Raw genomic sequence first — 15,820 nt, forward strand, 5'->3', positions numbered from 1 at the left:
AGCGGGCGCGGCCTTAAGGTATTATCCCTGCATTTGCCTGGTGTGAAAATGGGAAATCACGGAAATCCATCTTCAGGACCGCCGGCAGTGGGGTTCGAACCCACTATCTCCTGGATACAAGCTCATAGATGTGCGCCCCTAACCACACGGCCAACTCGCCCGGTGGTACCGAGTATAACAGCCTCCCTGAATATTGGCGGGAAGTAGCTGGGGAGTTAGATAAATTTCTTCTTTAGCATGCCATTCCTCTGGTGGCACTGATTGGAATGAGCAGTGTGCACACTTACATAAATAATGGCAGAGGTGTGTTACGGCTATCTGCGGCCTGGTCATTCCAGCACTGGGACTGTTAGATCGGCACCGTAGTACTGTTCGTTAAAAGTGAGAAAATGTGTGGTTTCTCATTTGATCAAGCATTTTATATGATAACATTGCTTTTAATCGCTACATTCCTACTGACGTTTTTGTAATGACCTATGCCGACTTCAGTTAGGAAACCACAAAGAGAATCTTTCTGAGAATCCCGTAGCGAAGTATGGGTACATCAGCTGGTATGAAGATAAAGTTGGAATTCAAGAGGACAAACTGGGTCAAATGTTCGTTTATAGGAAGGGGAGTTAGGGATTGGAATAACTTACCAAGGGGGATGTTGAATAAATTTTAATTTCTTTGCAATCATTTAAGAAAATGTTAGGAAAACAACAGATAGGGAATCTGCCACCTGGGTGAATGCCCTAAATTCAGATCAGTAGTGACTTGACTGTTCAACTTCTTTTTCCTTCTTTTAAATATTTTTTTTTTTTACAGTTGACTTTATGTTGCCCCGACACAGATAGGTCTTATGGCAATGATGGCATAGGAAAGGCCTAGGAGAAGGAAGGAAGCAGCCATGACCTTAATTAAGGTACAATCTCCAGCATTTATCTGGTGTGAAAATGGGAAACAACGGAAAACCATCTTCAGGGCTGCCCACAGTGGGGTTCAAACCCACCATCTCCCAGATGCAAGCTCAGAGCTGCGCACCCCTAATCGCATGGCCAACCTGCCTGGTAATGTACACACGAAATCTTTAGCATCTCGTGTCCAAAAACATACATTCAGGCAAGAAATCAGAACAGCCTTCAGAACCACCCAGTACCTGCTTACACACTCTCTCATGGGTCACAATCATTAGCCGCATTGACAAATGCACACATCTGAAGAGCGAGGGGATGTGGAGAAAACGAAGTACGAGGATATCTAGCATGAATGAAACACATGTGGAGGGGAAGGTACTTGCTTCCCCACCTGCCCACATGTCCCACCGGCTCGACAATGAAGGGAGGAACCACACGCCTCCTTCAAGGCAACAGATGTAATGTGTATGGCAACTCATTGAGGGTCAAATTCTCCAGTTTCATTGTAATTCTTGTGTGTGAAGTCTGGTTGAAATGTTAGCAGTCTCGACTATGACTTCATTATCAAACGGCATTGTGCTCAACCACTGTAAGAAAGAATGACTTATTTTCGCCAATATAGGCCCTGTTAAATACTACTGCTACTCATCAGCATTAGACCTCGGATTTTTAGGCGCTAAAATTTGTATTTTAGGTGCCTTAAATAGGCTCACAAATAATATGTAAAAATAGGTTCTAAAAATATGTTTTAGGCAGCTTCAATGTTATGTATTTTAATAAGCACTTATCAATTAAAATACCATTTTTATTTTTCTAAATTGATAACTCTAAATGCATACAAGTAATAAGGCAATAACATGTTAATACAATATTTCACATACACAATGGTTCACCATATTTTTGAGTTTTTATCTCTTAAATAATTTAAATGTTGAATTACAAGCATGTTACTGCCCATGATTTGATGTACAGTAAATCACTAGCACTTTTTCTATATTTTCTGTTGTGAAACTACACTGCTTGTCTGACAACACTAGCTTGTAGCCTGAGAAAGTATGCTCAACGTCAACAGAGGTTACAGGGCTGTATTAGAATTTTGGTACAAGACGTGGGGAAATGTCTCATTCAATGCTAATTTTTCCAATCAAAACATCAGCCACAGCACGAAGCGTTGACAGTCCTGGGTTCTTCTGTAGTACTTTATTAAGCTTGTCCCAAATTCTATCCCCAGCGGGGCCTGGAGCTAACCTGATTTTTTTCTTTTGTCTCTTCTAACAAATCCAATTGTTTGTAAACAGGTTTCCCGGAAGACTCAAGTGCAGAAATAGCAGCAAATACAGTCTAGACAATGTGCGACACTTCCAGATTTAGCCTTGTTAAAATGGGAGACAATTCGCAAGTGGCGCTCCTAGTGGTGTGACCTGGAAATTTGCGCTAAATTCACATATCAATGGAAAAGCATACACGGAAATGGATAAATAAATTGTGTCTAGAAAGAAAGTGTTAGTAAGATATTAACTTCAAAGCTGGTAAAGCAATTCTGCATAAACGAATGAAGAATTATTTAACAGGTTATTATTTAAAGACTGATATTACACATATAATCAAGATGTGAAATGGACTGCTGTGAAAGGGCTTGGTCCTTCATTTACGCATTACTTTTTTTAGCTTTAGCATTCCTGCTTGAATTTTTTATGGCTAGATTTGTCTTTTTTCTCATTTAAAAAACATTGTATCACATTAAGACACTCGTCAATAAAAATATTGGCACATTCCTTACACACATGATTCAATGAATTAACATTTAAGTATTATTATATTATGCTAGGGGCTTTACGTTGCGGCGACACAGATAGGTCTTATGGCGACGATGGGATAGGAAAGGCCTAGGAGTTGGAAGGAAGCGGCCGTGGCCTTAATAACATTTAAGAGCTGGACAATTTTCCTCTTAACTTGAAGCCTACTAACAGAAAGAAAATCTACAAATTTGGTCTAAAAAACATTCAAAATTTTCCTATAATAAATACTTGCCATTATATTAGAGTACAGCAAATTTGCATCATCATTTTCTTTCAACAAAATATGTACATTTCTTGTCACCAACATTTTCATCAGTACTTGACAACACATTACGGCATTCCAAATGGGGTAACTTGGAACACAAGCAGCCACACACATATGCACATGCATTTTCCTGAATTAAATCAAAACACACAGATCGAACCTACAACACATCAGTATTGAAGGTTAACTGCTGCACTAAACAATAAAATAAGCTCTTTATATTTTAAGCCAGTTAAAATAATATGGATTGAGCAGGAGAGAAGTTTAGGAAGTACTATAAAAATCTTGTGTCACTTGAAGAATATGTATGCAAACAGAATATTTACTTACATTTTCTTGTCACGAGGGAAACGGAAGAAAGACCGCAAATCCTTCTGCACTTTATAGTTATTGCAACCAAACAGCACACATCATTCCACTCGTGTTGAGTTGTTATCTTACTGCAAACGCATAAATATCGCCAAAAACTTCACAAACAAATACATGTGCTCTTATGAGAGAATCGTGAACTCCAGGTCACTCCGCTAGACAGTGCTCTAATCGCTGTCCCTCGATATTTTGCAGAGTGTCGCGTATTGTCTCTACTACTCTATTAGATAACAGGGACCAAAAAAGTATAATGGGACCTGATGTAGGCAATTTCTTGAGAAATGGTTACATCCATTAGAACATTTTTGGCCGAAGTGATGCACATGGTATCTTCATTTAGGGCGAGGACAACTTCTGATTGCATCAAAATGTTCGCTGTAGTACACAATGGCCTGAAGCCAAGTCCCCCAGAGTGTAAGGATGGGTTCTGGTGGCAGTGGAAGATCAGGTAATTCATTGCGGAACAAATGGATTTGTGTGGGAGCCTTTACAAAAATTTTCTTAGTGGAGGAGATCATCTTGTTGACTCGAGGAAATTCGGCACGTATCTACTCAGCCATTCATAGCATGAGCAAGACAAGTGACGTGAATCAAAGCAGGGTAAAATACTTTCAGCAACTTAATAGCAGCAATCGTGTAGGGGCTGCATCATGAATATAAGAAGCACCTTAATTTTGTCCATATTATTGGGGAAAAGCACCCTGAAACCTTCATTTACAAACTGAGCAACTGTCTCCTTATTGGTTTTAGTTAACTGTCTGCTGCAGATCAAATATGGTGAACACGGTGTGTCGGGATCTAATTTTCCGACTATCAAGTGGGCAATGTAACGACCTAGAGTGTCAGTAGTCTCATCGACAGAGATCCAGATGTACGTGCCTCCTATATCTTGCCTTATCCGCCTAACTATATCTTCGTAAGAGTGTCCAGGTAGTTTTTTCTTAAAGTTGATTCGGATGAAATGTTCCGATGACAATATTTTTGTAAAAACTTTTGAAGGAAGGATTTTCAAAGTGAGTTGAAGGGAATATTTGCTGACACAAGAGCTCTGCGTAAGTCTGAATGGAATTCGTCTTTGCTTCCCTTATTTAGCGATTCCATTGTTAATAATATTTGTTTACGATTTGATTTTCTTTGCAGATTTTCCTGATGTTTAATCCCCTCGACATGTTGACTAAGATGCGATCGCCTTTCACTGGACACCTAGAAACAACGACAACTATAAAGTCGCAAATATTGTGTAAACCGCGCAAATACAGTATATAGGCCAGATGAAAATATGCACAGAAGACTATTCAAATTCATAGGACCTTGTAGCGCTTCCCGATCCCTCCAGTAGACATGCACCCTGGACCTTTTAGTGACGCAGTAGAGGTAATAATTCCATGCGACTACTCCTATCCTGGTCTAGCCTTTGTAAGACAGACCCTTCAACGAGGGTGGGCGGCATCTGCGGTGTACAGGAAACTGCGTGCATTTGTAGTGGACGATGGTATTGTGTGCGAGTTTCAGGAATGTTTCGGACAGTACAAATACACAGTCGACAAGCCAGGGGAAATAACCATTTAAGGTTTAAATTTCTGATCCGGCCGGGAATCGAACCCGGGGGCCCCTGAACCGAAGGCGACTATGCTGACCATTCAACCAAGGAGCCAAACACAGTAGAGGCGAATTTAATTAATTTCTTTTCCTGTTTTGTTATGTTCGGTTAGATTGTATTGGCCAACATTTTTGTTACTACCGGTACTGATGACCGCACATGACTGAAATACGTGTTTTTTCCTCCCTACATTTACTGTATGCTTATCAAAAAAAAATCATTCCTGTATATATTTACAATGTGTATAATCTATCATACACTTCCTACAATTGATAAAAGTGCATATCTAATTTTCTTACAATTTCCACCTTGTATTTTTAGGTTTCCTATGGCAGCATGATATTTTCAGTTTTAAATACATTTGTACTATTATTCCTCTTCTAAAACCTGCTTGAAAATATGCCTTTCTCTGAAATGAATAGACCTTACAGTACCACACAAACACGGCCAGTTTTTAACAATTCTATAAACAAAAAATTGAGGGATCGGGATGCGCTACAATCCCCAATTCATATTTATTGTTATACTTCGTTTAGTGTATGTACGCTGAATTGATGCATAAAATGTAAAAAACGTAATACAAAAGAGAGATAGAATGCCTATGTATTAAGAACGACTCATACACCAAAGTACGTTCTTCAGAGTGAAATATAAAACAAATGTCACTTACCTGTTTGCTACAAACGTCGCAGAATATAATTTTTCCATCCGACGTAAAATGGGGAAACTCCTGCAACCGCTGTTTAATTAAGGATATCTTGGAAGCTGCCACTTTCAGTAAAATACTGAGGAAACGGACGCATTGAAAATTTCTCACAGAATGGAATGAAGAGTTTCGTTTCCAGTAGGTCAATGGACACTGTCCCCCACCTCATGACACACATACTAAGGGACAAAGGGAGTATTCACAGTGGGAGGTTCTGAAGGACTTCCGGGGTGTGGTAATTGGTTTACAGCTTCACATTTTGTCTGAAAAGAATTTCAAGAAAATAATATTCAATATACTGAAAACGAGTTGGCAATTATTTAAGTTTCTCCGACTAAATTAAAAGTGTTTTTATTCGATTTACGGATAAAATATAGCAATTATAGGAATATAGGCAAAAATAGGTTCTAACGCCAATTTAGGCACTATAGGACCACCGTTTCTAACCTTATAAAAACATGAAACATGTACATACAACTTCATTTTAAGTTATCTCTTAAGGAACAAAATAGGTTTTTGCCTAAAATCCGAGGTCTAATCATCATCATCATCAATTCTTTGCTCCAGCAAGCCGGGTGCAGTTGTGTACGAGCCTCCTCCAGTTTGTTCTATCCATCCACAGATGCTGCTCATATATGCGACGCTAGTTCACATCTCTAATTTCAAGGTCCTTCAATATCTGTTTCTCCCAAATATCATGAGGTCTTCCTCTTGGTCTCTTCCCAGGAACATTGCGGTCAAAGTATGTTCAAGGAGTCCTGTGAGGGTCCATTCTTTTCATGCGACCATACCACTGCAATCTCTTCACTTCTAGAGTCTCCAGCAAGCTTCTTTCCAATCTAAGCTGTTGCCGGGTATCCACATTCCATTTTTGTTTTTTTGTAGACAAGAATGGAGCAACTTCATTTCTGTTGCCTGAAGACGACTCTTTGTCGGTCCAGCAAGTGTTGCTGCTTCCAGGCCATACGCCAATATAGGTACTAGATATATTTTGTACAAGCTGATCTTGGAAACTAACGGAAATGTTTTATCCTGAAGGATTTGACGTACAGCGTGATAGAATTTGGAAGCTTTATGTATTCTGTTGCTAATCTCTTGATGTATGGTATTGTCTGATGACAGAACACTACGTAAATACTGGAAGTTGTCTGCAATATCCATCTCATCATCTCCAATTCTTAGATGAACAGTTGGAGAGTGTCTACTCATCACCAAGCCAACTGTCTTCGTTTTGCTAATTCTGTGACCTAAGGTTGTAAAAGCTTCATGCCAGAATTAGTCTAGTTTGTACTTTTGCTTATAAGGTTGTAAAAGCTTCATGCCAGAGATCTAGTCTAGTTTGTACTTCTGCTTATGTCTGACCCCATACAATTACACCACCAGCAAAAACAACGGCATTAGTTGTTGGATCCTTTAATTTAACCACTTTTAAAATGATTATGAAGAGAAGTGGTGAAAGACAACTTCCTTGCTGGACTCCACTCTTCGTTTTGAACCAACCTGACCTTCCATCCTCCTGGACCTGGACACATTTTTTTTTTTTTTTTTTTTTTTTTTGCTAGTTGCTTTACGTTGCACCGACAGATAGGTCTTATGGCGACGATGGGACAGGGAATGGCTAGGAGTGGGAAGAAAGTGGCCGTGGCCTTAATTAAGGTACAGCCCCAGCATTTGCCTGGTGTGAAAATGGGAAACCACGGAAAACCATTTTCAGGGCTGCCGACAGTGGGGTTCGAACCTACTATCTCCCGAATACTGGTTACTGGCCGCACTTAAGCGATTGCAGCTATCGAGCTCGGTACATTTGGTTTCATCATATAGGTAATCGTTGTACTCGTGCTATGATGATGCCTGGGTGGTACATGGTCATATGCTTTCTTGATGTCCAGAAAAACAGTTACAAGTGTTCTACCTTTCTCCCAATACTTCTCATAGAGTATTCTGATGGCAAAAATGAGGTCTATAGTTGATCTATGAGGTCTAAATACATGTTCTTCCTCCTCAAGTGTAGGTTCAACATTTTTTCTAATCCTACTACTACTACTACTACTACTACTACTACTACTACTACTACTACTACTACTTATCCTCAAAAACTAAAGTAAAATTAATCTGGCATTAAATAATTATGATTATCATAGACACAAGGGCGTTTGGAAAACTGTTCCTATGAAGTTATTGTCAGCGCTGATCAGACAATTAAATTGAGGTGGGATTACATCGTGCACACTTCATCATAATTAAATTACAGTTAATTGTTTACCTTAATTAGAAAAAACTAGTATAGCCAGGATGTTTAACCATAGAAAAATTTTAATCAGTTCCCGAAAAAATGGGGTAGGGAGTGGCCTCTGAGTGCGCAAATTGGCAAGCCACACCTCCTGGAAGATGAACACATGTGACGTAGCCTTGGTTACTTCTCTTTCATCCTCAAGATTGGCCAAAATCTTTGCCCAAACATTGCCCGTTTCCTTTTCCATCAGGAATACTTGTGATCGTGATTGTACATTAGAAGTCCGTTACAGTGAGAATTCATGATAGTAAAAATTTACTCATTATAACGGATTCTCGTTATATCCAATTTTTCGTAAAAGTCGGTGGGGCGGGGACACACCATACATATTAAAATTGGTACGAAACAACAATCAGTTTGTTCAAAACTTGCGTTTTCGCGGATGATATCCACACTATGGCTTACTCATTAGTTATTTTTCGAATTCCGATACTACGTGAAAGTATGTGTTTAATTTCATTCTGAAAAAATTACATAACACTCCAAAGGCATCTGTGGCAAACGTTTCAGTTTTCTTCTTCAAACAGTGTCAACTAACCTACTAGTATATGCATCATAAAAATATTTCAAGTGCACGTAGAGAAATAATGACCACCTTGCTACGAATTTACATGGGAATATTCCGAAATATAACTAGATGCAAGAAAATATGAACTATTCTGTCATATCTTGAGATGAATAACATTCTGACTTAATTTCAGCATATAACATTAAAAATTAAGCAACCTTTTGCTTCAGCCTTTATTTCTAATGAGTAAACAATTGCAATCGACCACGTCATTTACACACTTATTACGAAATTGTGTTAAATTCTTTAATTTTGAATTTCCCTTTTAGAGAACAGCAGTCAACGGGTATTACTAATCGACTCCGACATCGCTTTCAAATGTTGACGAGAGAGCTCGCAAGTGTACATAGGGAGAAAACGATACTGTTCTATGATCAATGACACTTTGTGGCAAATGCTTGTTTTCTTATTCAAACAGCATCACCTAACTTAACTAGATCGTACTATATGTATCATGAAAACATATTCCAAGTGCCAGTAAAGAATTGATAACCTCTCACTATAAATTTACATGGGAGTAGCCTCTCCGAAATTTAACCAGACATGAGAAAATATTAACTAACATCTGAAATCAGTGATGCGCTCTGCTATATCTTGAGGTGTATCGCATTCTTACTTAATTTCAGTGTATAGTATTAAAATTAAGCGATCGTTTATTTATCCTTTATTAATAACAAGTTAACAACTGCTATCGAACCATGTTATTTACGTACTTATTACGAAAACATGTTGTCCTCTTTCATTTCTGATTTTCTTTACGGAATGGCAGTTGACGATGGGTATTACTAATCGACTCCAATATCGCCTTTGAATGTTGCAACGTTCCAGACGTCACAGTGTAATTATGTTAAATTAATTCAGGAATTTAACATCATGATATTTATCTTCGTATGTAATTTTATTATAATTCATGTTTGATCATGTGCTCACTATCATTTCATTACTTTGTAACTACGACTTGTAAACGAGGGCTGAATATCCTAATATTAACTTAGATTCTTGCGACATTCGTTTAAATTTAACTTGCAGTAGATTTTCCTCTATCTTGCCACATCACCGAGGAAGAAGGAAGGACAAATTTAGACATCAAATTCTGGGAAAAGCGAGCATGTGTTCAAGCGTTGTAACCACAGCTACTGTATTTCGACCAGAATAATTCAAACTGATCACCGCCTATATTTTCAAAGGAGCGTCATGTTGCCATGGATACTGAGTGAAAGGGCTAATAGAAGAACAGTTGATATCATGGTTGGGACCCATCAACTTTAATATCTGGAGTGGGGAAAGACGTGTCAACTGATTGGACCACGTGTAGAGACCTGTAATTAGAGCCAGAAAAGGTTATAAAAGGGCGTGTTGGAGCTCTTGGCATCATTCTTCTATCTTGTATTTCGCTTTAGGTCTGATAACTTGTCTTATGGTGGTTGTACCATAGTGGACTAGTGTGATAGTTTATCACTTCTACATTCATTACTTCGTTACCACGACGTGGTACTTAGGAATTTCTGAATGATGGGTGTATAGCCACTCTCATCAGGAAGTACGAACAGCTCTGTATTAGACCAGTTTATACCAGTCTAAGACAATAGGTAGCATTAAACTAGATAGAAATGAAACTTCAGTGCACATTTTCAGTAAAGTTGGAAGGATTGTTAATTGAGTATCCTCTCCACATAACCCAAGGAGGTTTTTCTAACTATGATTTAGGGCTCATCTCCAATATATGGGATAGAGCATAACAGGGAGTGATAGTTTCAAAGCCATCATCCAATTAGTGGTTGATGCAATTTGCAAGGCAGGAATGGTACTTAGCTGCAGATGAAGATATCTCAAAGACGACCGGTGATGTTCCAGCTACAAGGATGGAAGCTTTCCAAGGACCAGCAGAACAAGACTACATGGTGAGCAAGCGAGTTAAAAATATTGCAAGTTTTCGCGAAGTAGAGTCATTCAATTTTTTGTTAAATTCATTTCCTATTTTAAATTCAGTTCTCGTCAAACCGTCGTCATTTATATTCAATATAATAAATAGTATTTTCCTAGTTCACTTTAATCAGTCTGCCTTAATTAGCCTTTTGATTTCTAATTCTCCTGCTTAATGATTAGTGCACTATCACCCCATCCCTGTGATGAGAGTCCGTCCAAGCTTTATTATAAATTTTTGTCTTTAAGTCATCAACTTAAAGATTGGCGCCCTTAGCTTGCATAGTTGCATTTCTCGTTCAATTATTGTTCTCCAATTTTCTTTACGGAATGGCAGTTGACGATGGGTATTACTAATCGACTCCAATATCGCCTTTGAATGTTTACGAGAAAGCTCGCAAGTGCACATAGAGAGAAAACGATACCGAAGGTTGCATTTTGTAGGAAACGCTTCAGCTTTCATATTCAAACAGTGTCAGCTAACCTAACTTAACTGCGCTTGCACCATGAAAACATATCAATTGCCAGTAGAAAAGTGATAACCTTCTCACTATAAATTTGTATGATAATGGCATTTCCGAAATTTAACTCGGCGCGAGAAAATAGAAACTAACCTCTGAAATCAATTATTCACTCTGCCATATCTTGAAGTGTATCACATTCTTACTTAACTGCAGTATTTAGCATTAAAATTAAGCGATCGTTTATTTCAGCCTTTTTTTTTTTCGAGTTAACAACTGCTATTGGACACATTTACACAGTTATTACAAAAGCATGTTCTATTTCATTTCCATTTTTCTTTCCGAAAAACAGTTGACGGGTATTACTAATAGACTCCGACATCACATTCGAATGTCGAGGAGAGATCTTGCTAGTGGACATAGCAAGGAAACGATACCAAAGATGATCGATCGTATGCAATATAATGGCTGGGTATATAAATATTGGTAAAATTGCTCGTAATAACGCAAGTGTCAAGGATAAGGTTCTCGCTTTAACCGAAGGATAATACACAGTTTAATATTGGGATTTTGAAGGGACGAAAAACTGACGTCACAACGGGGTTCTCATTATATGCCGTACTCGCTATATCGGTAGTAGTTTCTAATCATGCAACAAAACAGAGGAGTATGCTACAGTAAGAATGCTGAAATATTATAATAAATCACAAGATGAATTCTTTAACTACAACTCATTTCTCCTGATGGTACAGTTTGCTGCTTTATATATTGGAATTCTTTATAAAGGTTCAAAAAGAAATTTTACTGTCATTTCATCATTGTACTTCAAGTCCTTTGTAACAAGAAGTAATTTATCTAGAGAATATACTGAAATTCAAATGAGAAGTAAATTTTTTTTAAAATGTATTTTTACAAGTTGCTTTATGCTACACCGACACAGGTTTTACAGCGACAATGGGATAGGAAAGGGCTGAGTGGGAAGGAAGTGGCTGTGGCCTTAATTACGGTACAGCCCCAACATTTGCCTGGTGTGAAAATGGGAAACCACAGAAAAGCATCTTCAGGGCTGCCGACAATGGGTTCGAACCCACTATCTCCCAGTGCAAGCTCATAGCTGCGTACCCCTCACTGCATGGACAACTCGCTTGTTAAGAAAAGTAAACGGTATAGATCTTTATGATAACGGAAGAGAAATATTTGCATAGATTATTATTATATTTTTTACACAAACAGCACCAACAGAGACGTTTGTTGTAAATTATGTTCCTTTGTTGTCTACGAGGAGTCAACTGTTATAATAAAGCCATGAGGTTCACATGACAGTGGTTAAATATTTTAACTAATTTGCTCATAATCAATCCGAGTTACTTAGGTAATAACAAATTTAAGCTGAAAGTTTATTTTTCATCATCACAGCCATATCAAGATCAACTTGTTTTACTCTCTCATAAACTTAACACGTAAATAGCCAGATTTGAGTACAATTTATACAATTTGAAACTTTGAGAGCTTATAGCAGTAACCTGGTTTATACTTATTTAATGATATGTGAAAAACTTGAACTCTCCATGTTACCATTATATTCATACTTGCAGGCTCAGTGAACTTTCCTAACAAGAAGCTTTGGAACTGAGAAAGTGGGTAATTAAGCAGTTAAAATTAAGAATGACTCCACTTACCAGTTCTCTTCCATCTCCTGGAAGGCTATATGGATTCCCTGGTTCTTTCATTTCATTTAGTACGTCCAGAAGGAAGGGAGTTTGGGCAAGATTTTGTAGTACTGCATTGAAAAAACATGTATTGCCCAAATTACGGAGTCCCTAATGAAAGAAACAAACTTTCTCATTAATAAAGTGAACAAAAGTTCCACTTCGAAGCAATGCCAATTTAGTGCAATCAAACTTACTCTCACTCTAGGAAGATTCAGGGGAGCAATCACAGTTTTTTTCTTCTTTGGTGAGCCAGCAGCACTCATTGTATTAGTTACATCAGACAATGGTTTGCTGCAATCTTCAGTCTTTACACATTTATCTGCCTCATCATCTGTAACACCTAGACAGTAGCGGACTAATAAAAATAGACAAGTAGAGAAAACAATTTTGATCATATTTTCATCACACGAAAATAAGCTTAAATCTTTCTAAAAGAAATTCCTGAAAAACTACTGTAAGCAAACTAGTTAGCTTGGAAATAACTTTGGCTTTCCCACACGGTCTGAATATTGGTCACAATCTATCTATATCTACAAAATCAAAACTGAGTTACTTTGTTTGTTATACAAATCTACATGCCCCCACGGATCAGTACCAAAATGTACACCAAGGCGCACAAGGCACTTGGACGGGTTGTAGAGTTGAAAATTCAAATTTTAATTCCAAGTTGTAAGAGTGAACAAAATAAAAAAAGACAAAATATTGAAGTAGTCATAGAAAGACCAGACACAGCTCATTTTACGCTCCTGACTGCAAGAAGCAATACTCGGTAAGTCCCAGAGGTACTCCGAAAACAACATTTTAAGGCCTAAAATCAACAGTTTTGGAGATATTTCCAAAAAACTCTCCTCTCTTGAAAACTGATCATGAAATGGTCAGCCAAACTATGGTAACACCAGCTCAAGATGTCCCATTCAACTTTCTTCTGTAAGAAGCAGTGTGAAAAAATATGGCAGGGCTAACTTCGACAATGGTGTATTTTGTGATACCATCTCTCAACGTCATCAAAGAACGCTTCAAGTCGTCTTTTTTTTTTTTCCAGTGGCTTAACGTTGCACCGACATAGATAGGTCTTATAGCGACGATGGGATAGGAAAGGTCTAGGAGTAGGAAGGAAGCGGCCATGGCCTTAACCACAGAAAACCATTTTCAGGGCTGCCGACAGTGGGATTCGAACCCACTACCTCACGGATGCAAGCTCACAGCCGCGCACCCCTAACCGCACGGCCAACTCGTCCAGTTTTTCCTGCTGTTTGCTTACCTTATGTCTGGATTTTGCTTCATGATACTATCTAACATTTCATTCTCTGGAAACTAACCTCAATTACATGAATGGAACAATTGCTTTTAGGTGTGGATTACATTCTTCAAATGTATGTACCAGTCTTGCATTCTTCTTAGTTTCTTAATTATAAAAGATGCCTTTATTATGCATTTTCTTTACTCTGTTTAATGTAACCTGTAGAGTCTTTGTTTTAGTAGTAGATTGCAGCAACTGGAAAATCTGCTCTGAATCTTTCCCCTGAACTTCATCATAAGCGGAAATCACAACTGCCTGGTAGTAAAAACTGTTGCTGGCTTGTGAGATTGTACTATATCAGTGTAACAAAGCTTTTGCAAGGACTGCGAAGAAGGCTTAAGGACAATCTGGACACTCCGAGTTTCTCTCAGAGTCAATTTTATATAGCTTGCTGTAGGATTGGAACTCAGAAGAATTCCTACATTTACGCTTCTGATAGTGTGACACCCAAAACTTGTTTATCTTACAGCACTGTATTAATCATTTCACAGGTAGAAAAGATGTACAAAATTAACAAATCTGTATCAACAATTCACAATAAGTTCAGAAAAGTGACCATACTACTGCAGAAAAGCAAAAGCAATTCAATTTCTACTTGTGATGTATTTTCGAGTGTTTCTTGATATAATATTACATTCTATTAGAATAACAGTTCATGTGTATTAATTCATTACCTTGAAACTTAGCAAGAACATCAATAGGGAAATTAATTAACAACATGATACAATGAGGGCGGAGCCGGCGGGAAACTGCTAGTACTTATAATATTACCATATTTTCTCACATAATGAATGCCCTTGCATAATTTACGCATCCCAATATTTTTGGGCCCAAAGTGGAGAAAAAGAAATGTTCACTTCTTTGAACATCCATTACGCAGTTCTGGATATGTTTCGAAATAAATATGTCAACTGTTCAAGTAGCAGCCTTCCTACTGCAAAATCGGGCATTTCAAATACTGAGCAACGTGCTGTTATCACTTGATAGGAAATACCACTGCACTAATTCATTGAGAGAATCAGCGCAGAAGTGACTAGCGACTCTCTATTCCAGTCTGGTACAAATATATTTACCAACCTTGATAGCTGCAGTCGCTTAAATGCGGCCAGTATCTAGTAATCGGGAGATAATGGGTTCGAACCCCACTGTCGGTAGCCCTGAAGATGGTTTTCCATGGTTTCCCATTTTCACACCAGGCAAATGCTGGGGCTGTACCTTAATTAAGGCCACAGCTGCTTCATTCCCATTCCTAGGTCTTTCCTATTCCATCGTTGCCATAAGACATATCTGTGTCGGTGCAATGTAAGAGCAAAAAAAACATTTTACAAGTGTTTCAGGTATGGGACATTTTCTGTGGTCTCAAAATTGTTTTTTAGTCCATAGTGAGCAAGTATTCGAGTAATACTGCATCATATAAACCTGCGGTGATCAGTTACGCCGAAACATACGGGAATAGGGCAGTGGGCCGCAAGTATTCAGTGTCTGAATACAACGTGCGCTACCGTGGTAACAGAGCAGTGCACTTCAAGCGACCAACAAGTCTCGCAAAGCATTTCGTGAACAAAAAAGCGGCAAGTTTCTGCAAGTAGAAGAGGATCTGCTTATATATATGATTTGGTTATGCAACGTTGGATATGCCCTTTCTCGCGAAATGCTGTATTTCAAAGGACGAGAAATAGCTGCTGCACATGGAATCAGTGTCTCGGATTTGAAGGTTAGCCGCGGTTGGATGATTAATTTTATGAGGAGAGATGGACTATCTTCGAAGAACAATATTATGCCAAAAATGCTGAATGATTTCAACTAAAAAGTAACCGATTTTCATCGCATTGCGATTGAAAAGCGTAAAGGAATATTTGATAGGAACTGCAGGTCAGAAGAACAATCAATAAGAAAGGGACATCGAGTGTTATCGTACACACTAATGG

General features: G+C 38.3%; 1 protein-coding gene across 2 annotated transcripts in view; it reads right to left on the minus strand.

Moving 5' to 3' along the window:
- Usp16-45 (ubiquitin specific protease 16/45) overlaps window positions 1-15,820 on the minus strand; it is a 168,392-nt gene that overhangs the window by 87,677 nt on the left and 64,895 nt on the right. For both annotated transcript variants that reach the window (XM_067136327.2, XM_067136326.2), the window contains exons 6-7: window positions 12,787-12,932; window positions 12,560-12,700 (exon numbers count right to left, since the gene is read on the minus strand). In XM_067136327.2, the coding sequence (XP_066992428.2) occupies window positions 12,560-12,700; window positions 12,787-12,932 (287 nt within the window). The remainder of the gene's footprint in view (window positions 1-12,559; window positions 12,701-12,786; window positions 12,933-15,820) is intronic.

This window comes from Anabrus simplex, chromosome 1 (assembly GCF_040414725.1).
Source record: "Anabrus simplex isolate iqAnaSimp1 chromosome 1, ASM4041472v1, whole genome shotgun sequence".
Classification (NCBI taxonomy): Eukaryota; Metazoa; Arthropoda; class Insecta; order Orthoptera; family Tettigoniidae; genus Anabrus; species Anabrus simplex.